Source organism: Miniopterus schreibersii (assembly GCF_964146895.1).
Source record: "Miniopterus schreibersii genome assembly, chromosome: 1".
In the NCBI taxonomy this organism is placed as follows: domain Eukaryota; kingdom Metazoa; phylum Chordata; class Mammalia; order Chiroptera; family Miniopteridae; genus Miniopterus; species Miniopterus schreibersii.
The window spans coordinates 106,141,870-106,167,320 of record NC_138101.1 but is presented as its reverse complement, the minus strand read 5'-3'; the positions used below and the strand labels follow the sequence as shown (position 1 = coordinate 106,167,320).

At 48.5% G+C, this 25,451-nt stretch overlaps 1 protein-coding gene across 5 annotated transcripts; it reads right to left on the bottom strand.

The window, feature by feature from the left end:
- Positions 1-1,354: 1,354 nt before the first annotated feature.
- Positions 1,355-24,592, bottom strand: PPCDC (phosphopantothenoylcysteine decarboxylase). 5 transcript variants are annotated; one of them, XM_081157046.1, is made up of 6 exons: positions 24,503-24,592; positions 20,207-20,413; positions 9,263-9,358; positions 8,241-8,369; positions 4,539-4,707; positions 1,355-1,470 (listed from the first exon to the last, which is right to left on the bottom strand). In XM_081157046.1, the coding sequence occupies exons 2-6, from the start codon at positions 20,390-20,392 to the stop codon at positions 1,427-1,429; spliced, it is 624 nt and encodes a 207-aa protein (XP_081013172.1). In that variant the 5' UTR covers positions 20,393-20,413; positions 24,503-24,592; the 3' UTR covers positions 1,355-1,426. The 5 variants fall into 5 exon arrangements, with proteins under 5 accessions (XP_081013172.1, XP_081013170.1, XP_081013171.1 ...); XM_081157044.1 differs by lacking the exon at positions 1,355-1,470 and adding an exon at positions 3,661-4,116; XM_081157045.1 differs by lacking the exon at positions 1,355-1,470 and adding an exon at positions 3,661-4,116 and having other exon boundaries at positions 24,509-24,578.
- Between the last annotated feature and the right edge of the window lie 859 nt (positions 24,593-25,451).

Sequence of the window (25,451 nt, the reverse complement as noted above, 5' to 3'; positions counted from 1 at the left end):
ACACAATCTCACTTTTGATTTTCACTGTCCTTTGATTATTTTGAAACCTTAAGACTATAGTCCCATAAGACTATAAGCTCTTTGAGACCAGGGAGCTCAAAGGCTTTATAAGAAGCATGCAAGGGTCCTCAAAAACCATCTTCTTCTATTAGCTCCTGACAAGAAAAACAGGCGATTGTCTACTCCAAAGGCCTTAATGGAAATATCCAGATGTCCCTGACAAGTGTTTTGCATTAACTCCAAGCTCAAAACTTAAAATGAAGTCAGCCTCAGACCTTTGTTTCTCAACTACACAGTTCCCCTGCTGAGCAGCAAACAACGGCTGGTTTCTTGCTTACTTTTCAGTAGGTATTTGATATACACATAAGCCAAGATAAGCATACTCTCCTCTTCCTCACTTTTTTATACACAGCTAGCACGGAATACATTGTTGGGTATCTTGCATTTTCTTTTAATCAATGTATCTCAGACATCGTCCAATACTAGCACCTGGGGAGCTTTCCCACACTTTGCATTGTGGCCGTGTAGAGTTCCAGTGTAGGAATGACTCAAATTTATTTAAGCAATCTCCAGGTGTTATATAGTGAAGGTGTTTCCAGTCTTTTAATGCCATCAACAATGCTGCAGTGAATAGCCTGGTTGAGACATAATGTCATATATATGAGCGTCTCTATGTGACAAATCCCTAGAATTGCTGGGTAAGGTATATATGTGATTTTGAAAGATATTTTTAGATTGCTCTCCGAAGGGCAACCCTGTTGCTACCTAATAGGTGAAAACTTTCATTTCAGCATAGTTGGATTTGCAGCACTTTCCTCATCAATGTAGCTGAGTAGCTTTTTATGTTTAAAGGTGTGTGTCTGTGCTCACTTTTCTTTTGTTTTCCTGGTCCTTTCCTAATTAATGCACAGGCGCTCTTTATGTATTAGGGAAATTAGATATTTGTTCTTTGAGCTACAGATTATTTCCCCAGTTTGTTGTTTGTCTTTTGACCTTGCCTTTGGCTAATGCTAGGCAGAATTATTTTTCTGTAGTCAAATTTATCAGTCTTTGCTTTTATGGCTCCTAGGCTATGTGTCTTGCTCAGAAAGAAGCAGGACCACCCCCCCCCCCAACCCCACACACCTTTTTTTATTTTGTCAATACAAGAAGCTTGGAACGACTTACCAGGTTTTGTGAGGAACAGGACTACTCTTCCCTTCTACCAAACCACCTTAGGGGGACACGAAATAAACGTACCATTGCAATTCTATTATAATAAATGAGAGGGGGCACAATGGGCACCAGCCTGAGTAGGCCAGGGAAGGCTTTCCAAAGTAGGTGGCACCCAGGCACATCAGAGGCTTGAGGAGGAGTCAGCCAGGTGAAGAATGGCCTTCCAGTAAAAGCAGCAGCATGTGCAAAGGCAAGAAGCAACAGGACTCCATCAAGGTTGTCCAGTCTGGCAAAAGGACAGGGTTCCATGCAGGGCTGGTGTGTTGTAAGGGGTGGAGTTAGAAAGGTAGGCAGGGACCTGATCACAGAGGGCCAAGTATGTCCTGCCCAGGAGTCAGGGCCTTACCCTGAGGCAGTGGGGAAGTGGCAGGGTGACAAATCAGCTGTATGGAGGAAGAACTGACAGCCCAGTGTGGAGGCTGGGCCCTGGCTCACAAGGCTTTCGACCCTTGACCAGCAGCAGCCCCAGCAGCCTACAGAGGCTCCCTCCAGGCTGTCAAACAGGAGTGCAAACTTCAGACCCAAATATTCTAGACTGTCGAACTTCCAGAATTCTACAAAAATCATTGGGGAAGTTAGCATCTTCTCTAAGAAACATTTTTGCCCAATGATGACAACTTCAAGAACTTTAACTCTTAGTGGGAAAGCCATGCTTATCACTCCCACCTCAGCACCCCTCTGGCAGATGGGGTCAGGTTAATGCAGCTCAGGCACTAGGCACTGTTCAGGGAACAATGGGGCTCTTCAGCCCTAGCCAATTCATTCAGACTCCCATGCTAAATGGGCAACAGGGGTGCAGGACTGCCACAATGGAGTGGCAGACCCCAAGGTATGGGGTCTCCCGCTGGCCCACATCCAAGGGAACATCTCTTTCCTTCCAGCTAAGAAGGCTCAGTCGGCTCTGAGTAGCCACAGCTGTTTTCAGAGCTATCAGGCAAAGGCCTACAAACTTCTCTGCTCCTGTGACCTTTTGTTAAAACAGGTATTTTGTAGCAGGACTCCTGGGCAACAGTCTTTCCGAAAGTATCCAGCACAAAGCCTGGCCCACAATAAATGATAGCAGTTCCTGTTAAAATTGGAAAGTGTCACCATTCATTAGCAGTGTGCTAAGGGTAAAGAAGGGCCATGTGGACATGAGAAGGGATGTTGGAAACCATTGAAGTGGAACTTTGGGATTGTCTCTGAATTTCAGTCATCCAGACCCTCCCCACACCCCGACCTCCAAACCAGCCAAAGAGGCTGATTGTTGATGCTGCCATTTTAGTTATATTTTCTTCAGTGCCCTATGGCAGTTTTATCCCAAAGGGTCACTTGATTAAGTCAAGAGCTATAGAGATAAAGGCTCCTGGAGGCTGCTTGAGGCCTTGGTTCTAGTCAGGCTTCCTGGTACCCCTTGAAGGCCCCTCTACCCTCAATAGTTTAAGGGCATGCATGGGGTCCCATTCACCCCTGGCCTAGAAGGCAGGAAGCCAGCCCTAATCTCAGCTCCAAATAGGCAAACAAGCACCTCCCAGTGCAGCTACCAAACAACAATTAGGTCAAACATTTCTAGGGCTGAGTACATGTCTGGAGCCTGCTTCCCCATTCATGTGTGTTGTTGGGCAGTGGGGAGGAAGGGGGCACAGACACTCAGGGCCCCATTTGAGATGCAACAAAATTGAGGACACCAGGCCCTGGCCAGTGTGGCTCAGTTAGTTGGAGCATCATCCCGTACACCAAAAGGTTGTAGGTTCGATTCTCAGTCAGGGTACATGCCTGGGTTGTGGGTTCAGTACCGGGCTGAGGTGAGTACGAGAGGCAACTAATCAATGTTTCTCTCTCACATTGATGCTTCTCTCTCTCTCTCTCCCTTCCTCTCTCTAAAATCAATAAACACGTCCTCAGGTGAGGATTAAGGAAAAAACAACAACAACTGAAGACACCAGAAAGCAAAGGGCCTGAGTTCCAGGGCAGGCTCCAACTCTGCGGCTGTGTGCCTGTCATTAGCATAAAGGGCCACATCTGCTTAGGGCTGGGATTTTATCTTCCCCAAAATGAGATAGTCTATTTCAGTAAATGTTAGGAACGCTCACTGGTATGTATACATATGTAGCTTTAACTCCCACTTATTTGACATTTACTATGTAGGAGGCACTCAGTTATTCTGCACAAATTATCTCACTTGATCCGCTCAATAACTCCATGAGGGTAGGGTAACACAGATGAGGGCAGCGAGAGTCAGAAAGGCTGAGCCCTGCGCCAAGGGCCCACTGCTAGCATGGGGCAGAGCTGGGATTTAAACTAGGGACTGTCTTGCCTCAGAGCCCTTTTGCCCTTAACCACCACATGACATAGGGTCTAAGAACACCAGCCAGTAGTCAGCCCAGACCCTTCCCACCCACACCTACCAACACCCCTGATCTCTGAGACCACAGATAGACTGTGAAAGAAGGACAGACTCTCTCAAAAGGTCACTTTACTTTATTTCCCAGTATCCCCAATCTCACCGCATGGTCTGTGGGAAATCTCAGGGTCTTGCCAACTTGCAGGCTTTCCTGACCCTGCACAGTAGCTGACATTCCAAAGGCCTGGCCAGGGGACCAACATACTAGGGATCTCCAGCTGAGGGTGTCTCCTGGTTGAAAGAAGTTGAGATCTGGATCTTTGGTCCAATTTACCCTGGGGCAGTCAGGCCCTTGGAGACTGTGGAGTGGGCCCAGGCTAGGCCCCTACTCAGCAAAGGAGAATTTCCACCATACTTTGCCAATGTCCACCTTCATTGACGGCCTGAAAACACACTGGGTGCAGAGGGCCACACATGACAGAGATCCTGGGTTCAACTCTGCTGAAAGCCAGTGTGCTGGGAGAGGACTTCCTTCACTTTGTCCACAATGGTGCCCACCTCTGCCATGGCCCCCATACCTAGGGAGCAAAGTTCTGCTGTGGCCCTGCAGACTGAGGCAGGGACCCCCCCCACTACACCCCACCCTGTACTCCCCCAAGGGCTCCACCCAGACCCCAGTGCCAGAGAAGGCCAGGACCTTCTGCCTGAGCCAGACCCATCACCTTTTTCTGAAACCCCCCAGGAGAGGCCCCAGAATCAGTTACCGTAGCTGTCATGAACTGTGCATGGACTGCATACCAGAGATACCAGGCACCTTACATACACTACCTCATTTAATCCTAACAACTCTGAGGGGAAGGAATTATGATTCCCATCTTCCAGATGAGAAAGCTGGGCGTGGAGGAGAACGGTTTGGCCTGAGGTCACAATAGGCTGGGATCTGAACCCAGATCTGACCCTAGGCCATGAGGACGGGCTATAAGCCTGGCGAGATGCCCACCTTGGTCTCCACACACCAGCCTCTTGGCCACACAGGGGATCTCGATATAGCCAAAGGCCTGGAGCTGGTCCACCTGCTGCAAGGTAATGGGGTGCTCCCACATGGCAGTGTTCATTGCTGGGCAGAAGAGCAGGGGCTTTCGGCGGTCCCAGGCCCGGATGACACAGGTCTGTGAAAAAGGGTGGGGGAGGGGGTGCTGCTGCTCCACCTGCCACCCCTTCCCAGCCCTTCCAGATCCTACACACCATCCTCTGGGTCACAACCAATCATGAGATTGGGATGACTGGGAGCTGCTGTCTGCAGTGAGCTGTCTCATATCCTTCAGGGGGTCAGGTCATGTCTCCTCGCCCCTCTCCACCTCCCCACAAGGTCTGGAACAGGGCCCAGGAGGTACTCTACCAGCCACCTCCAAGCAGACCTCCCCTCCCTGCAGACAGGTCTCCCTGTGCCCAAGCACAAGGCTTCTCCACAGCCAGCCACACCTTGAGACAGAAGCAACCCTGGGAGCAGAAAGCCAGCTCTGCAGTTACCCATAAAGCTAAGGACCAGACAGCTCAGTGGGTGGGGCCCATGCACATGGACTCTGGCTCTACTTCAAGGCCAACAAAAGCTGGCAACAAAAACATCTTACACAAGACAAAGACCCTCTCACATATATGACCCATGAACCCCCACTGCAACCCTGTAAGATGCTATCCATTTCATTGATGGTGAAGCTGTACTCCCCAGAGGTGAGCAACTGCCCAAGGTCACATACCCAGACAACAATCCGGGGCATGAGGCTATGCACAAACTTCACCATACCTTGCAGCCTCACTACCTCCTGATTTCCAGGCCATCCCATCCAGCCACAGATCAGAGCAGCTGTGAAGGGAAGTCCTTAGTACTGCAGGCTTTGAAATCACATAGACTTGGGTTCAAATCTACTATTACTGGCCATGAGAACTTGGACAAGTTATTTAATGCCAAGAGTCTTGGCTTCCTCCCTGCAAAAGCTTCCCCTCACTAGGTGGTTGTGAGGATTGCGGGTGAAAATAGTTAATGCTCTTCACACAGGGCCTGGCACAAAGTACAGGCTCCAGAAACAGTAGCACTTGTTATTACTACAGGCACAGGCTCCCTGGGCCGAGGACTACCTATGGAAGAGATAGGCCCCGGGGCCCACAGGAGTGTGCTCCCCTGTGCTGACTACTCCAGGCACCTTCTCCTGGCCTGCTGGCCCCTCAGGAAGACAAGCCGGCATACCTCTTTCCTGAAGTGAAGCCTGTCTGGGAAAAGAGGGAAGTCCAGAGAATAATAAAATGAAGAGGGCAGGGCCAATGCTGCCCTTCTCAGTACCCCTGCCCTCTCCTGGGGACAGGAAAGAAGTAGGACAGCACACAGCCTCAGGATCTGGCTGTTTGCATAGTCCCAGACACCAGCCTTTGTTTCCCACCAGTATCTCTCTGAGTTCAGCAACCGGGCTCTGAGTGGACAGTTTCAGTCACACTTCTTCTTGGCCCTGTGCCACCTGCTGCTTCTGCAGAAGTTTTGAGCATACCTAGAAGAGCCCCCTGACTGCATGTGGGGTGGGGGCTGAGCTGGGGTTTCTACATGTCCTCAAAACAAAGCACACTGACCAGAACAGAAACCGAACCCCTCCATGTCCCACACCTCTCTAGCTTTGCCCACCTCATCTCAAAGCTCAGGGCTTCCTGGACGGACAACAGCTCCTCCAAACCTCCTGGCAGCAAGAGGCATGAAAGGAGACATTAGCTCCCACCATCACTTCTGTTTGGTCAATGCTGTATTCAGCACCTCACGCTCTGCCCCTGGGAATCCAACTGGGTGAAGAGAAGGCCTGGATCCCAGTCAGGAGACCAGCTCCCAGCTAGACTGGTGATCCAAGGAAGTCTGTTTCTCTTTTTGGATCTGCTTGGCTGTTTAGCACAAAGAATGAGCCAAGAACTGAATAGGCCAGAGGGGCAGGTCAGATGACAAAGGCCTGTAGGTAGTACACAGACTCACACCCAGCACACTACTCTAATAGCACCTCAAGTTCTGGGCACTGGAAAGGAAGGAAGGAGAAATAAAGGAGGGAAGTAGCAGGGCGAGCATAGAGGAACATAAGGAGAAAACATATTTTGAGAGAGGACAGAGCAAGGATGGTGACAGTTTAAACATTGTACGATTTGCAGTTCCTTAAAATATTTGCCTTCAAGTGAAACCCTCTGAGCAAAATGATCTGAGAGCTGATCTTGGGAACATATTCTACTGTTCAGCCAACTCAGGAGGAGGGAACCCCAAAGATTTCAAGGAGCGGTGCCAGCTTCAAAGAAAAAAGGGAAGCAGAACATTCAGGAGGAAGGAGGGAGCCCTCAGAGAGTGGCCCAGGCCATGGCTTAACACCTAGAGGTTGGTGTGCTTCACCACATCAGCCGGCTGCTGACCAGCAGTGGGGAGCCTGGAGAGTTGGTAACATAGTGCTGGTCACGTACAATTCCGACCCACTTAAATGAAAGTGGCAGGAGGCTCACAGGCTCCAGCTGCCCTGTCAGCCCTGCCACCAGTACCACTGGCAAGCCTTCTGAATCACTCTGCCCCTAGGCTCGCCCACCTCTGCACTCCCCTACCTTGCTCCTGGCCACACAATCTGTGTGCTGCTCTTCTTCTGGTCATCCTGTGTTCTTACTCAAATGACGCTTAAATCGCCAATAGAGTCTTCCAAAAGCACCGTAAGCACCATCAACAAGAACAAGAGGAGACTAACTTATCTGACTCCCCAAAATACTGACCCAGTTTTATTATTCACTTCTTCACCATATTAAACTCTGAAAAACTCTTGCTGTCTGCCAAATTAAAATTACTAATTACCTCATACATACAGTAAGTACCTATTGACCATTTACTATATGCCCAGCACTGTGCAAGGTGGTGACACTTGTCAAAGGACAGGCTGGGGTCATTTTCCTTCCAGACTGTGAGCTCCTCGTGTCCTATGTGACCCTCAGCATGGGGTTCAGTTCATGGTAGGTAAAAGCTCAATAAATGAGTAAAGGGAGGGTGATAAGGCAGAAGGAGGAAAGAGATCATGCCTAACTCTTCCTAGGATGATCAAGTACACAAAGGCTCTTTAAGGACAACAGCTCCCTGGAGGTCAAACCCCACTTAGCACAGCTGAATTTGTGTTCCTTTCCTCCACCATCCATAAGCTCACACTCTTGCCCAGTCTTTTGCCTCACTTCCTCTCTAAGCTTTCCATGATATATAGGAAAACTGCACCTCCACCTGTTGCTAAAAAAGATAAGTGTGTGTGAGAGATCCATGAAGAAGTAAACACTCTTATCAGTTGTCCATGTGGATATCCAGATCCTGGTGAGAAGGCAGGCAATGGGAGACAGGCAACATGACTAGGCCCTAAGACCGACAGATCGGCAGCCCATCAATGAAAGACAAAGGGAGAGAAGCTGAGCGTCAAAGGGCAAGTGAGAGGTGGACTGCCTCAGAGAGCATCCGTAAGTCAAATCCATCCATCAGGACCACAACTTCTGTCCACTTGCCAGAGCATAGATAAGATAGGTAGGGGGCAGGGGGACAGTGTTCTGAGCAAACTGGACCACAATAAAAGGATTCCAAGGTAAGAACCTTGTACAAGGGCAGACTGTAACTCAGCAAACTAAGAGAGAGGCCCAAGTAGGGAAGAGGGCACAGGGAGTCACTCACAAGCAAATTGTCACAGATGCCACTGGCCACCTTCCCCAAAGTGTTGGCATCGAGAGGAGCCACCAGCATAAGGTCTGCCCACCTCCGAAGGTCAACATGGAGAACTGGGTCAGACCGGCACTTCCATATCTGGCAGAGAAAAAGAAATGGGGTCACTGGGCTGGCCATTCTGCATGTGGAGGGAGGACAGTGGGAGGGGGGGCAACACAGGCCAAGGACATTAAGTCAGAAACCCAAGGAAGACTACCTGAGTGAGGACCCCTGCCCAAGTCCACTGTCACTCCTTCTCACAGCTAAGCTGGTGAGAATATTGGCTTCAGAGTCAACAGCCTGAGAGAAACCAGGCCTGGGGAAACAAATGCTCCTCATCATTACAAGCTATTCCCTTTATGGTTTGGTTTTCAAGAGAACTGACAGCTGGCAGGGAACTCCTGTCCTGTCTGCTTGGGTTGTGCAAGCCAGTGGACAGTGAGAAATGTCTGGGATGGTGAGAAATGGCGGGGGGGGGGGGGGGGGGGGAGTTGGGGGAAGTCAGACCAATCAGAAATGTTCTAGGCTAAGAATGTTTAAAAATGCCTGGCAGGGCACCCCTGTGAGGCCCACACTCAATGTCTAGTGAATCAGCAGGTGCCCACCCTTCTGAGGGAGATCAGATGCAGAGCCCAGTGGCTGTGGGAAGTGAGGCACTTTGGACAGCCCTGACACTGGGAGCCACGTGGACAAGGGTGAGAGGAAGAGAGCTCTTCTGTGGTTTCATCAGCCCAGATAAGTACAAGGGCATTCAATCTCAGGCACAGAGCCAAAGCTGAGCTTTGCCTGGGGTGGGAGGAGACTGTAGGCCTCCCACAGGCCAGAAGCTAAACAGCTGTTTTCCTCATCGCCTCTTCCCTGAGGGCTTTAACTGCTGACTTGAGCCTTGCCTATCTGCTCTGGCCACCAGGACCTATGGGCTGCAGGAGGACAGTCCTGTTCTGTTAGTAGAAACATGATGGAACACAGCCTTGGGACCCCCCAGCACTGACCTCCCATTCATCAGCATCGCTGTAGAGGGTGACAGGAATGTCCTGGGGGCTGTAGAAATGTTTGGCTCTTTCAGTTGTGACCACTGCTACTTCCAGCTGTCAACAAGAAAAAGCAAGGGGTGGAGGGTGGGGTGAGACACTTTACCAGAGCCACCCCTGGAGGTCATGTGGGGCCAGGACAGGCAAGTGCTTTCTTCATATCCTGGCTACAGAGAGGACTTCTCCCTCTCTGGCAGTTTGCATAACTACTTCCAACTGTCACCCAAAGGTCAGGCCCCACCAGGTGTGGCTGTTTCACTTCCCTATCTAAGGGGTTACTGAGGAATCAGTCACCAATCATGCAGTGTATATAAAGCTACAGGCTCCTTTTGCTCTGGCAGAGTAAGGTGAGAGGCAGAGCCAGGCGGGAAGGAAACAGGGTAAGAGGGCCCCAGAGGCCATGGCTGGCAGGAGGGGCCATCCCAAGGTGGATAACAGGTCCTGAGCTCTGGACCACATCAAAGGCTTGCCCTCTGCAGGCCAAGGCCTGGGAGCTGGGGCCCAGCACATGGTGTCTGCATCCATGACCCAGATAGAGAACAGGCAGATCCCTTCTCATACTTCTAGGAACATGGGCTCATGGGCTCTGGCTTCAGACAGGCTCCAGGAAAACCAAACCCATGTGCCCTACACTTACAGGGCAAGAACAAAGTTTACCTTCACACTACTCATTTACTAGATAAGTTAATAATGTAAACAAAGGAGATGGTTAAGGTGCTTAACAGAATGATGGCCATGAGAAAGGGCACATGGTAATGTTAATGGAACTAGACTAGTTAAGCTGGCAAGGGTAAAGGGGCACAGAAGAGGTGGCTGAGAGGGGAAAGACAGGAAATCACAGCTTTGGAGGACATTTACCCAGAGGGGAGAAATGTCAAGAGTGACAAGGACAGAATCGCTGACTAACCAGAGAAGGGGTCATGGGTGGCAGTGTCTGGGCCAGGTCCATTCTGCAGACATGCTGTTTGGCCTGCATGGGGTTTGAGCCAGTATATACAAATCAAAAGATTTCACATAGAAAATTGCATTTCCTGGCTTCTCCTGAAAAACTGGAAGCTGGGTCCACATTCCTATTGATAATGACTTAGAGGGATTTGAGGACACTGCCTCTTTGGATGGGGGTGCCTATGCCCATTCAACTTAGTTCCCAACCCTCCCTATTGTCTTCCCAAGGCAACCTTCTCCTCATTTCTTTCCTGCCTGTGATGGGACAGTATTGTGTACCGCACTTAAGAGCAAAGCAGAGAGTAGAAGTCTTAGAGAGGCAGTTTACAACAGAACTTCAGAAGGTCTAGTGTTTCCAGCTCTACTGGAGAGCTCTTGGACTTGTCTATTCTCCCTCTCACTTCCCCCTAATAATCTACCATACTCAGAATTTGCTCAAAACCTCAGGGACCTTTTAATAAGTCATTTAAATCAAACTCCCACCAAACACAGGAGTCCCCTCTAGAACAGCCCTGAACAAGCCTTGTCCAGTTCTAAACCAAATGGCAATTGAACAGGGCTACCATCCCTCCACTCAGTTGCCAAGGGACCAGCAGCACAGGTGGGGAGAGCAGGAGGCAGGATGGTGCTGAGACTCTTAAGACAGTGATAGGGGGAAGGTATGGGACATAGTAAGTTAGAGGTAACTGTAAGAAAAATAATATATAACTTTTAAATGAGCAGAGAAAATTCAATCTACACAATAAAGGATAGGAAAGGCAAAAAAGAAGCAGAGAGAAAACATGAGAAGTACAAAGCATTACATAAGATGGCAGAAGTTCTAATATAATACTAATTGTAGCAAATATATAATGGGTTAAACTCCTTGATCAAAATTTGGACTCTTATACTGAATGTTTTTAAATCCATCAATCACATCAAAATGTACCTAAAAAGACACATTTAAAACAAAAGGATATGTAAAGGTTAAATGGGAGAATAACCTTTCAGTTAAATAAGGTGGATTAAACTCTGCTCCCTCACAAAAACCCACTGAAATAAGAGTAAAGGGATTCTGTAAATAGTATGAACCACCCAGAACAAAGAGAATAGGACAAAGAAAAACCAAAACAAAACAAAACAAAAAAGCAGTTAAGATATGTAAACACAATTGGAAGATGGAAGTGGAAAGAGGTATTAGCAGATCTAATCAGATCAGATTAAATGAGATCAGATGCTACTTTTTTTTTAATATTCAGGGAACAACAACAAAAAAAACCTCTTGGAAATTAAAATTCTAAATAATGAAATAAAAAACTCAATATAAGTTTAGAGGAAATCATCTGGAAAGTAAAAAAGAAAGATAAAGAGATGGATAATAGCAGGGAAAAAAGTTTTAAAAGTCAGAAGATCAACTCCAGAGTTCTAAAATCTGACTTATGAGTTCCAGAAGAACAAGAGAACAGAAAAACAGAGGGAAGAAATTTACAAAAGAAATGAAATGAAATTTCCCAGAACTGAAGAACTCAGATGGGAGCCCTCTCTCCTGCCTGTAGGAGTCTGAGGTGTCTAAGGGTTTGGCTCAGGGAACCTGCAGTATCATGTCCCTGGACCCACTGAGTATCTGTCAATGCCTGTATCCACACCAACTCTTCTGGAAGTTAGATCCTCCTGCTGATGCATATGGAGTTCACAATTAGCAAAAAATCAAGAGTTCTTTTCACCCATGTTGCTACTAAACCACAAGCCCTAGACTGTACCTGCACAGTTAATTTTTCTAGTCCCAAATGCAGTTTCTCATTTTTCCCTGGTAAAGTCCACCTTTCCAGAGTTGGCCCACTGTTTCAGTCTATGGAGCTCTTGGCCTATTCCTCCTGGGCCTATTCTCAGCCACACCACCATCAGTAGAGCCCTGAGACATAAATTCAAATCATGAACAGAAAAAGGTCAAGAGGAGAGCCCTTCCATAAAGCTAGGGATGGAAATGCGGAAGAATCCTTCCCAAGTAGAATCTTTCACTGGTTATAAACATGCTGACATCACCACCAGGTGGTCAGGGGAGTCCTAAGATTATATCAAACCTCACCTAAATCCAAAAAGACTTTGTCTAATATTCAAAAAAATAAATTGATATGCCTTATTCCCAGTGAGCCCAATCAAGCCCAGTGACAACCATTTCCTTTTCCTTTTCTTTTTTTTAAAAAAAATATCTTTATTGATTTCAGATAGAGGAAAGGAGAGGGAGAGAGAGAGAAACATCAATGATGAGAGAGTCACTGATCGAGCCCGCAACCCGGGCATGTGCCCTGACCGGGAATCGAACCCCGATTGCCTGGATCCTAGGTTGATGCTCAACCGCTGAGCCACAACCGTTTCCTAAGTGATTTTATAAGTGCTTACAAGCCTTGTCTAAAGTAATCTGTGGAGCCCACCTCCTTTGTATTTTTGCTAAATGGACATTAGTCATCTCCAGCCCCCAGCCCCTCTGCTGTCTGCCACACATCCTGTAGGTCACCAACTATAACCTCAGCACCCCAGGACAGAACTTGCCAAGGTCAGGAGATGAATCACCCAACCTGGGGTTCATGTCCCTCCTACCACATGTGTCCTACTTTTTCAAGCTCAAAAGAAAAGATGGAAACAAAACAGGACTCAAGTCCCTCCCATCTTTTTCTGTCCATCTAATGTTATGCCACTGGCCTCCAGCACCAGGCATCGTTTTGTTCCTCCCCCTCCCCCCCAATACATGGAACAGCCCTCTTGGTCACCCCGAGTTTCACTGCAAGCTTCAGCTCACTCTGGACCATATACTACCTTCATCTTTAGTTATATGTCCTTTCCATCTGGTTTCCAATCTCCGTCAACAGGGGGCTTTCCAAGCACTCATATCAGTTCTAGATACTGCCTTCTTTTCCTTATGGGTACCACTTTTTCATTTCTAAGAGCTTCCCAACCATTTTGAACAATTTGCCACTTAAGAATGTCGCAGTTTATCCTCTTCTATTCTGAAATTTTGAAAGCTGCTTCCTGAACATCTAGTTCCTCTTCTCTCCCCAACTCCCAAACTGTCTGCCAGGTCTCAAAGTGAAGACTGTACCTGGGGCCAGCCTTCTGAAGCATTCCGTTTGGTAATGGCCCTGTCTCAGGGCTCCCTCCTCACTCTCAGTTCTACCTTTTCTTTTCCTCTATGTCACCCTCAGGGTCTCAGGGCCTTCATTCAGCCTCTCCCTAGCCCCTGGAGGGTTCCAACCAGGGGTCCAGGTAAGGCTTCCACCTTGGACATTAGCCCCTGCTTCATATCTTCCTGCTAAGCTCCTCCCCCAGTCTCTCAGTTGATCCCCTTCTGGCTACTTTCCCAGGGCATACAGTTAGGGAGTTTCCTGGGGTCATCGTCTTTACCTAAAGAGTAATATGAAAAGTATGTGAAGGGACCATCCTTCCCAGTGCCCCTACCCTGACCCCACTGAAGTAGCCACCTCTCCTTGGAAGTGACCCTGACCCCAGTGCTGTCTTGCAGGCCCAGGCCAGTTTTTCTGGTTTTAGAGGGATGTCACTTGATCTTGATCTGATTCATCAGCCCTATGGGCTCTGTTCTTTCATTTTCATTCACTCTGTCAAAAGGTCCTGGGAGCCAAGTTTACACATTAAAAAAAAAAAAGTAAGCTGTGTTACCTTCTGAGATACCAAATTACTTAGATTATTCATGCATTCAACCTGACCTTTCTCCCAGCAAATGCCAAGGAGCCCTGGCAGGGCAAAACACTCCTGAGGGCTTTCTCTTACACACTATGAGGTCCTGGTAGAAGCAGGGCTGGGCATTAAAACAATCTCCTACATGCATAGTTCCTGAAAGACAGCTGTGTGTGTAGTCTCCTGGCAAGACCACTGCGAGCAGTTTTTATATCTAATGTTTTTAACCTGAACCTCTTTGTGTGATGTGACCAAGGCTTGGCCAGACCCTTATATGAGCTGCCTGTCTATATTTTGCCTAGTATTCATAGCGATTTCTTTCTGAAACCAGTTGGCAAGTCTGGTTTCCTTTTCTCTGCTGAAGAAACATTAGCAATCCGAGCTAGGGTTCCTGGAGTCAGGGAACAAAAATAAACAGATTTGGGGTGATACTTCCTCTTCTACTTTAGGTCCATTGTCTGGCCCACATTACTTCTGGGGCAGATGACCTGTGCCCCAGAAGATGAGACAAGCCCCATGACTTGAATTTCTACCTCCAACCTCATCTCTGACCTCTATCCACTATAACCATGAGCTAGTAGCTGCCCCTCCCCAAGTTATGACAACCAGAAATGTCTCCAGACATTGTCCAATGTCCCCTGGGAGGCAAAATCACCTACTGTACGCAGTGATGGAAATGTGTCACATCTCTACTGCCCAGTATGGCAACCACAAGTCACATTTGGCTATTGAGCATATCAGGTATGGCTGGTGTGACTACAGAACTAAATTTTGGTTTCATTTAATTTTTTTAAAAAACATTGCATTTAAAAACAAAAAAGTCTTGCCTGGCCGGGCGTGGCTCAGCAGTTGAGCGTTGACCTAGGATCCAGGCGATCGGGATTTGATTCCCGGTCAGGGCACGTGCCCAGGTTATGGGCTCGATCCCCAGTCAGGGGCGTGCAGGAGGCAGCTGATCAATGAATGACTCATCATTGATGTTTCTCTCTCTCTCCCTCTCCCTTCCTCTCTCTGAAATCAATACAGACTTTCTAATGTATCTATTTTTTATAGATATCTTTATTGATTTCAATAAAGACTTTTTTAAAATTTAATTTTATTTATCTATTTTTTATAGATATCTTTATTGATTTCAGAGAGAGGAAGGGAGAGGGAGAGAGAGAGAAACATCAATGATGAGAGGGTCATTGATCAGCTCCCTCCTGTATGCCCCCAACTGGGGATCGAGCCCATAACCTGGGCATGTACCCTGACCGGGAATCGAACCCTGATCGCCTGGATCACAGGTCCATGCTCAACTGCTGAGCCACACCGGCCGGGCTGGTTTCATTTAATTTTAATAATTTAAACTTAAATTTGAATATGGCTAGTGGCTGCCATATTAAGTAACACTGCTCTGACATACAGAAGCCAAGAAGAGCGACCCAGCTGAAAAAGACCAAGTATTTCTTTTTCTTTAATATATCTTTATTGATTTCATAGAGAGGAAAGGAGAGGAATAGAGAGATAGAAACATCAATGATGAGAGAGTCATTGATCGGCTGCCTCCTGCACGTCCCCGACTGGGGATCGAGCCCGCAACCCGGGCATGTGCCCTGACCAGGAATCGAACCCCAATTGCCTGGATCCTGGGTGGACGCCCAACCGCTGAGCCACGCCCGGCCGGGCCCAAGTATTTCTTGTAGGGTGTGTGATGGTGGCTCCACAGACTGATGAGGATTCTAAAGAGGAAGCACCAGCCATGAGTTAACCTGCCATAAGGCAAGGAGCCCTGAACTTTGGTGGCTTAGGCCTCTGGGCCAGCACACATAGCAAAGGCTAAGTGTGTTGACATCGGCAGTGCCCAGGGCCTGGGGGCGATCGAGCTTGAGAGAGGGTCCTCAGGGGAAGGAGCTTCAGGGTTTTTTGCAGTTCCATAATTGTCATGTAATTGGGTGGCAGTTAGTCTGAGCTGTCCGTCAGTTTTTGCCCTTTGGTTGGCATCCTTCTCACTTGGGAGGAGAAAGCAGACACCTCTAGCTTTGCCAGGGCAGGTGTTAGAAGGGCTGAGAGCCAGAAGGATATTTCTATAGGTAGAGAAAATCTCCCACTCAGAGAGCTGGCAGGCTCTGGGCTTAGAGAAGGGTCCATTTCTAGAATGCCCATCAGGACATTCAGACCCTTATATGAGCTGCCTTTGGGTACTAGTCTTTTGTGCTCTCACATCTACAATCTTCTATCCCTAGTGCCAGAGAGGTCTTGGAGATGGGTCATTTGAGTACCTTCTCTTCAGTGCATGCATAAGAAAACTGACTTGCCTAGGGTCCCAGAATAAGAAATCCTCTACGCTCAGCTGCCTCTCTTGAGGTAGGGCTGGTCACTGCTATTCAACTCCCCCCACTCACATAAAGGCTCCAAGGCCTATTTTTTGGTGGCCACTCTCCCTAAAAGCTGGTATGTGAGTCTTGAGGCCAAATCCACCCCTCTCCATCATCCCCTCACAATTTCCCTGGTCTGGCTCTAGGTCAGTGGCTCCGCTGAGATACCTGGACACAGGTTAATCAGTAGTAGTTATGAGCCACATCTGTGGAATCACTCAATTCCCTGTAGCCCACACCCCAGCTTCTTATTTGCTACTCAAAATCTAGGTATACCTAAGGGAGCCTTGGAATGTGAACCCATGATTTAGGCAAAGATCGGAGAAGGACTGCTTCAAGGGACAAAGACTGCTCCTGGGGGGGGTGATGCAGAAATGGGGAAATCATTTTCATCAGGGACTGTGGAGAAGTGCTACCTCAGAGCCAACACAAGGCAAGCCAGAGATCCCCCTTGGTTACCAATACCTCACAAGGGCCCCACCAAGCAAACCCAGGCTCTTTGAGGAGCTATCTACCTGCAGGATGAGAGGGCGAAAGGTGTCATGGATATGGGCCCTCCACTTGAGCAGGTAGACTGTGGCTCCCATGACTCTTCCCACATGGGCTGTCTCGCCAACCCCAACACCCGACACCTCATGGCTGGCCCAAAGGGCATAACAGCAAGGGGAAAAAGGGTGAAGGACAGGATACAAACACTGTTAAGTGCTTCCATATGCCAGGAGCTTTGCCTAGTTGCTGGCACAAGATGGCAAACTGTTTCATCTGTGTTCCTCTTCCTCAGCCTTGATAGGAGCCCAAAGGAACAGCTGAGAGTAGTCAGCCTAATTTTAAACTGAAAAAAAGCAGGCTCCAAAAGGCTAAGTCAGGACATCCTTCCTCCCAGGTCAGTGCCTTTCTGGCTACCTGAATTTTGGCTTCAACTCCAGAGAGAGAGAGAGAACTGAGTCCTGTTCCAGACACAGCCTGTCCCTCAGCAGATCAGGCTAAAAAGCCTAGAGTGGGCTGGAGAGTCTCCCTGCTCCAGGCAACCCTTTCTTCACACCCCTGTAAATGCTGGCTGCATGGGATGGCAAGATGCTTAGAGCTGCCATTTTGTTGGGGGCAGAAATATTAATCGTGCTCTGTTAACCACGATTTTAGCTATAGTTGTAAGAAATATTAATTATGCTCTATTAACCGTGATTGTTTTGTTTTGATTTAAAAAAGCACATTCTAGCTGAAAGTTGAATGCCCTGGGACATGGGAGTAAACTTTGGAATTTGGTCCACACTTCTTTTATCAGCATGGGAAGATTAACAGCCTTGTTCCCAAAACAATGGAATCCCAAAGGAACCCACCCTTTGCATTTCCAGTCCACATTGCTTATAAGCTGTTAGCATTATATCTTGCCTACTTCACCATGCCTGTAATTCCTACATTCCCATATAATCTTTGTCCTTCTACCCAATATAAGCAGCTGGCTTATGGCGGGGTGGGAGAGCAGATTTTCCTGATGACCACCCTGCTCTCCCACATTGCTGGCAATATTGGAATAAACACTCATATACAATTCAACCCTGTCTCTGCTTAATTGGCTCAAGTAATGACAGGCAGCCCAGACCCATTTGTTGTCTGGTTTCTATTTCCCTTAGCTCTGAAGCTGTCCATCTGTTTCCTGGGATAGAACTCCCTACCCTCATCCAGTTTGGAAATTCACTTGCTCTGGAGGGAACTGCATGGCTCCCTCCCTCTCTAGGGGGGCAGTGACAGAGGCTGTTGCTGCTGCAATCCCTTCCAGGCCTCCCACCCGCAGGGCTCTAGCTGCCCAGTACCTACCAACATGAGGGGTGACAGGTCCCAGGTGGCCCTGCCCCAGCAGCACCAGTGCCCAGCTTCAGAACAGCCACTAGTCTCTCCTCTCTTTCCCCCTCTGGCCTAGCTGGCAAGCATGGCTGCCTGCTTTACTGCTTCTCCTGGCCTGGGGGGTGAGGTGAGGGGATGACTTTCTGTGCAGGAGTTTATGGAAAGTAAAAAAAGTGAAAGATATCCCAGCCCCTTCCTGGAATCCCAACATGATCATCAGCAGGTGAGCACTGCCCCCTGCTGGACATACCAGGTACATCCACCTGTGCCACCCTGCGTCAGGAGCTGTGCAGATAAAAAGCAAATTGATAAGCACTGCCTGAACCCCAGAGGCTTAAGACCACCCCACAAAACTAGTGTCCAACAACACAAGCAGTGTCAAAGGCAGCTGATGATCCCATATCCTGATCAAGAATCTCTCCTTGCCCAGCCAGGCGTGGCTAAGCGGTTGAGCGTCAACCTAGGATCCAGGTAATCAGGGTTCGATTCCCGGTCAGGGCACATGCCAGGGTTGCAGGCTGCAGCCGATCAATGACTCTCTCATCATTGATGTTTCTATCTCTCTCTCCCCCTCTCCCTTCCTCTCTCTAAAATCAATAAAAATATATTAAAAAAAAAAAAGAATCTCTCCTTGACCAAGCTCTAGTTAGGCTCCTGTGAGCCACTTTTTTGACTAGGCCTATCTTTGAGCCCTGTCCTCAAGAGCAACAATCCTGCTAAACTGGTTTACTCAGAAGCCGCCAACTGGCCTGGATATCTCATCAGGCTTCTCATCCTCTAACATTCCCTAGATGACATCTGATCACCCTGCCTGCCTTCAGCAAGAATCCTGTTGGGCCTGGCCGGGCATGGCTCAGCGGTTAAGCGTCAACCTAGAATCCAGGCGATCAGGGTTCGATTCCCGGTCAGGGCACATGCCCGGGTAGCGGGCTGCAGCCGATCAATGACTTTCTCATCATTGATGTTTCTATCTCTCTCTCTCCCTCTCCTTTCCTCTCTCTGAAATCAATAAAGATGTATTTAAAAAAAAAAAAGAATCCTGTTGGAAGGTTAGCCAGAATGTTTCCTCTTGGCATTTTTTCCATCCTTTGACCCCTACACAACTCCTTGGCTATAAATCCTCACTTTTCCTTGTTGTATTCAGAATTAAGTCCAGATCTATACTGAGACCTCTCTTCCCTTATTGTAATAGCTTTTCTGAATAAAATGTTCTAACCACTTTAATACATCAAATGAGTTTTAAAAGGGAGCAAAACCACATAGGTTGAGGCAAGCCAGGAAGGTTTCTACATGAATTTTTTTTGCAGAATTTGGAAAGGCAGAGAAGGCCTAGTGCAGCCTGACAGGGAATGGCCAAAGCAAAGGTCTTTAGGACGGAGGGTGGGGCAGTGGGAGACCAACAGACCAATGAAGGCACTTGGATACCAGATGAGAAAATGGGTTATTACCTGCTAGTTTTCACAGTTTAAAGCCTTGAACTTTTCCCAGAGAAGAATTAGCCCCAGAACCCCAATATATAAAACTGATCAAGGTTGAGATGGTCTGGCTAAGGGCAGAGGGCTAAACCCCCCCACCCCGAACACAATGCAGTGGACCCTGGGCATCTCTGAACACTTGACGGAGCAAAGCTTAAACCAGAGCTGTGAGCAATGTACTTGGACTGATAGTACAGTCATGGTGTCTAAGGAGGGAGAACAGAGCCACAGTGTACAAGACAGAGTAAAAGAGGGGGTAGGGAACCCATGATCGAATGGGACACTGAGAATTTGCTGCATTTCTCCGGCTAGCTCTACTCCTACATCAGGACCTTAGGGAATCTCAGGGTCAACATATGGAAACTCAATCCCTCCATTTACCAGAGCATTCCTTTCTCAGTCTTCCCTTAAGCTCCGTCTACATTATCTAATCCAGCTCCTGGTTATACTGACACACTGGTCTGTCTCCTGTATTCCCCTCACACCAACGCACACAGACTTCCACAAACAACACAATTAAGAAAAATAAAACCCTGTGCACTGCACAAAAATGGGCTAAGACAGGAACAGTAATACTCTGTCAGAGGTTACCATGCTTGTCCAGAAAAGATACTCACGCCAGGAATGTCCAAAAGCCTTGACACCAGAAGAGGTAACTTCAGGGCTGCAACACTCCCAGTGACACCCACAAGAATATGGAACTGTCTCTCTACCAAGGGTACATCAGCTGGACATGAGGCCCTTGGTTCCACGTGAGGTCTGGTGGCTTCGAGTCCTGGGAGCCTGCTAGAACTGGGCTCCATAGCTCTGTCAGAATTTAGGATCTAAAAGCAGAACAGGTGCCCACTTCATTCATACATTCAACCAAAATGTATTGAGCACCCTGTTAGACCTTGGGCCAACTGCTGGGGTTCCTGAGGAATCAGCAGCCTCAGCTTCTGGGAGCACACAGACACCTTCACCACACATAAGTCAGTTATAATGTAATGTGGCCTGCACTATGAGGAAGGTCAATACTAGGAGCTGTGGTTGCCTAGGAGTAACTGTCTGAGGAAAAATTAACAATCAAGTTGAGTCCTAAGTAAGTTTTCCAGAGAGAGAAGAAAATAACTTTGCAAGTGGAGCAATCTTACAAAGGTGAAGAGGCCTAAAGGACAGTGGCATGGTAAACAGGGAGTAGTTTAGTAGTGAGGCTAAAGTGTAATGGGGGGGCGTGGTAAGGCTACAAAGTCAGGTCAAGGGCAGTGTCAAGGGTGGTGAGGGCAAGGGTGAATTTCCATTTTAGAAAGATGGTGATAGTGTGAAGGGGGCCCTGGTAGTGGGAAGAGTGGAGGGGCAAGGTAAGGAGATACTGTAGTGAGCTAGGCTGACTAAGGGGAGTGGCAGAATGCCTGTGAGGTGGAACCCTTGGCAACAGGGGGTTTTGGGTGCTTCAGGGAGCTAAGAGATTTGCCTCTCTGTTCCTGTCCCTGTAGAGCAAACTGGGCACTACTCTACAAACCCAAGCCCAGGAAGAGACAAGCATAAAGGGATGTAGGTCAATCCATGAGACCAGCTGATTGGCTTATTCCTCTGGGCCTCAGGTGTTGCTGGAAGTGCCCATGATAACATGGCTGATGGACATACCAAAACCTACACTCTGAACGCTGGGCCAGCAAGACATACTCCATCAGCAACAATCTCTAAGAACCAATTACATCTAGCACTGGGCAAAGGAGCTGTGGAAGACAAATGCTGTCTTCATGGAATCTGTAGGTGAGTTGAGAAGAGAGAAGTCACATCTGACATCATTTAAGATGGGTCCTTCTCTGGGATGAACCTTTTTGGTAATCACTGAGTCAATTTGTTCATCAGTTTCCTTGCTCCTCCCTTTCCACTTCCCCACCACCACCACCACTGCCACCAGCAAGTTCCCTGAATGTGTGCCCAGGTGTAACCGCCAACCACCAGGCACCTGGTGGGTCCTAAACATCTGCTGAATGAATAATAAACTGTACCCTTTGAAGCAGGGTAGGGCAGAGGACAGAAACTTGGCCTGTGAATCAGGAGCCCTGGGCCCTGTCCATGACTGTGCTTTTGAACTGGTGTGTAACCTTGGCCCAGGGTACTTTTCTTCCTGGACCTGTCTCTTCATTTGAAGATGCAGAAATAGGACCAGGTGATCTTTGAAGTTTCTTCCAGCAGAAACCTGAGTTAATGCAGGGAAGAGAGCAGTAATGGCTCTCTGTACTAGAGGGTCCCCAAAATGGGCAGAATCAGCAGGGGAGGAGACACTAAGGTAGACTCTGAAGAGGAAATGCCTGTGAGTTGCCCAATGGCTACCTCCATGGCTGCATACCGATAGGGGCCTCCTCTTCACTCCACAGGTCCCTTGGCTCACTAGTACTTCTTGCCCAGTATTTGCTTTCAAGAGTCTGGCACATGAGCTGCATAGCCTCATGAGCTGAGTATCATGTTTGGGTCAATTATCCCACTCCTACCTCAAAGGGTCTTCCAGAAACCCAGACCCTTCTTAGCAGGGGTTAAACACAGGCCAGTTCCTTTCATCAAGACTCCCCCGAAGTGCCGTTTGCCAATGATCTCAATCTCTGCTCTACACCAAGGCCTCAGTCAAGGACCTGCTTGCCTAAAGCAAAACTGCATCTACTCCAGGGCCTGGGGAGCCCTGTTAGCAACTGGCAAGGTCTAGAGGGCCTACCATCCAGCTTGTTCTCAGAAGTAATCAGCAAGTTGATTAGCACCCATAGTAGGTGATGGGGGCACGTTATTGACTCTCCAGGGAAACCTACCTACCAGATCTCAAAACTTGACCCTGTCCCACCTGAGTCAATTGGTACTAGAATAGAGAGATTCCTACAAAACCAGAAGGTGAATTTCATCTCTGCAGCCCCTGAACCTCTACCACATCAAGCTGATACCATTCCTAAAGAACAGGTTACTGAAAGTAATCGGTTAAACTTGGGGCAGGAATCCATGTTGGTGACTTCAACTATGCCCCACAATAGGAGGGACAGCCCAAGACTGACTAACTACTTAGCCTCCTGAGCAATCTTTGCTAAGGACCAAAACCTATCTACCTTTCTAGAAGGGGGGAGGGGGAAGAATTTGTATTTGAGGAGTAGAAAGTACATAATTTAATCAACATTTATTTCAAAGCAAGGTTAAATCAATTCAATCTGGCAATCCCATGGAGGGTGACAACTGGCAGGAGTTCTTTATGCTCACAAAAGATCAAATCACAAACTAGTAAGCCTGTTATTCCATCCATTTCCTGTTAGAACCATCTATTTGCACAGCCAAGGTAGCTGTAGACAGCACCTCATTTTCCTGGGTTCTGCTGTACTCATAAAGAACTCCTGAGCAGCAGAAAGAGTTGGCAGGCAGAGAGGTTATAGGGCTAAAGGCTGTGATTACTAAGCCTCAAGCTCCCGGGGCGCAAGCCATGCAGGTAAGCCACAGCCAGAAAAATGGCAGCTTCTCTGTTCTTTAGAAAGGAAGGGCCAGACAGAGTAAAGAGCCTCAGTTTGTGGCAGGCTCATGCTGTGTAAATCTCCTCTGATGAGTTTAATTATGGTGGAGTTAAGTAAAGGTTTCATGGATAACTGCCAGTCACAATAAGGGAAGATGTGGAGCCAGAGCAGAACCAGGGCTAAGAAAGGGCCAGAGACAGGGTGTGAGCCCAGCCCAACACAGGAATGATGAGGGGCTGGGGCCTAGGAACAAAGCAGAAGGTAACTCAGGTGAGTGGGCAGAGATCCAGCACACAATAAGAGCTTGAATCCTTCAGTCTCATGTCCAAGCCCTTCACTACTGGCTCCAGGTTTCTGCTCTAGCCTCATCTCCCACCAGTCAACACATCCTACTCTGACCCAGTAATAATGAACCACTGGTTGCTCCCCACAGTGTCACCCTGCCCCAAACTCAGTCATTAAAAGGAGTCCCATGGCCACAGGGGTACTTTAAACCCCCTCCCCCAAGGAAAGGCAAGGATCTCTCAAGACCTTGGCACTCTAAGACTGCTCTTCTCACAAACCAGAGGCCAGAATACTTGACTCTGTAATCCCATTAGGAGACCCTCCTCAAGGCCATTTGTTGGGTGGGTAGAAAATATTCACATACACAGGCTACTAGCAAGAGACTGAGTACTGCTACCTCTCAGCCACCAGGAGAAATGTGGTAAACCCTTGCTTCCAAGATACCAGCACTTCCCCAATATGGGAAGCTCTCCTGCCCATTATCTGGCAGGGGCCTCCAATACTTCAAAAAACAGCATGAAGTTTTTCTCTGACAAAACTTGGCCTCACTCAATTTTCAACAGCCTGTCGGTACTTTTAGGTAGATCTAAGGGATAACTGAAACATTCCAGGGCTCTAGCTTGTACTTTCAGCAGTCCCTATTCCTTTTTGGAAGCAGGATCATGACTTTTTTTTTTTTTTAAGGCAAGCAATAAGTGTGGGGAACTGACAAGGTCGCTTTTTAAACTAGATTAAATAACACTGGAAAATCACCGAGCAGCACAAAGCGGGGATGGGAGCGCAAGAAATTCCTCACTTCAGGCTCAAGGCAGAAAGAGGTCCTTAACGCCCCAGACCGACGGGCACAGATAGGAAAGTGAAGTCCTCACAGGCTCCACAGTCCCTACATGCACACTGCGAGCGGAGCTTCACAGACAGATAGGAAAATGTCTGCCTGTCTGCCTGCCTGCCTGCCCGTCTGTCTCCCCCCCCGCCCCCCCCACGTGAGGATACACGCACAACTACAGACTCACAGTCGCAAGCGAAGCTTTTCCGGCCTCTCCCCCGCCCCAGCCCGAGGACCCAGACTCCGAACCCGCCACCCCCTCCCCCTCCCTTCCCCCCACTGCCCTCCCCTCCCACTACCCCCCAGGCTCCGAGCCCCCTTTGACTCCTCACCCTCACCAGGGACACCCCCAAATATCACAGTATCTCTGCCGCGCCTTTCGCTTCGCGCTGATTCTAATTAGCACACAATCTCACGAGAGCAACTGGCAGCCTACGTGATCGCACAGCCTTCTGGGAGCTGTAGTCCATTTCTCTGCCGTGCGGTAGTTGTCCACTCAAGGGAATTCTGCTGCGAACCCTGGCTCACTGTTCTTGGTTTTTCTGGTGCTCTCACCTGGGCTTCGCCTAATTGTCCGGCGTCCTCACTCCACACCTCCATCCCACACATAAACACTTCTCATCCTTGGGGTATTTAATACTGAATTTATAGCGAGCCTCTTCTGTTTTAAGTGCAGGGGTTACGGAGATAGATCAGGAACATCCCTGCTCCTGAGACAAGCAGGAACACAGAAAATTACAGAATAAGGTCCTCCATAAAGAAGCAGAGGAGTATAAACACCTAGAGGCCAGTGAAGCCCTCTCAGAGAAGTCACTCAGGGTGAATCGCAAAGGATGAGCAGGAACTTAGGGTGCCAAAACAGCAGGCCAGATGGAGGGCACAGCATCAGCAACAGGAAGGCATCTGGAGGAAGCAGGTGGAGACAACTTCGCCCTGGAACCCCTTGTGTTCGTTGAGGCTGCTCAATCAGCTACCTGTCTCCATCATAAGAGCTGAGTGGGGCCCTCTGTGCTCTTCCCCTGGCCTTGCCTGCAGGGACCATCTGGACCAAACCACCCCTCACCCACTAATCCCGCCTTCTCCTTCCTTCTGTGGAACTCAGAACTCCTCTTCCTAACCCGCAGGAGTCCTCTGTGGCCATTTTAAGGCCTACTCAAGGCTGCCTCAGAGAAAGAACCACACAGAGGTGACTTCTGGACCCTGGGAATGGCAGGCTACAGACCCCCACACCCTGCAGCCCACGGTAAGGCTCCACACAGGCCCAGACGAAGACACATGACA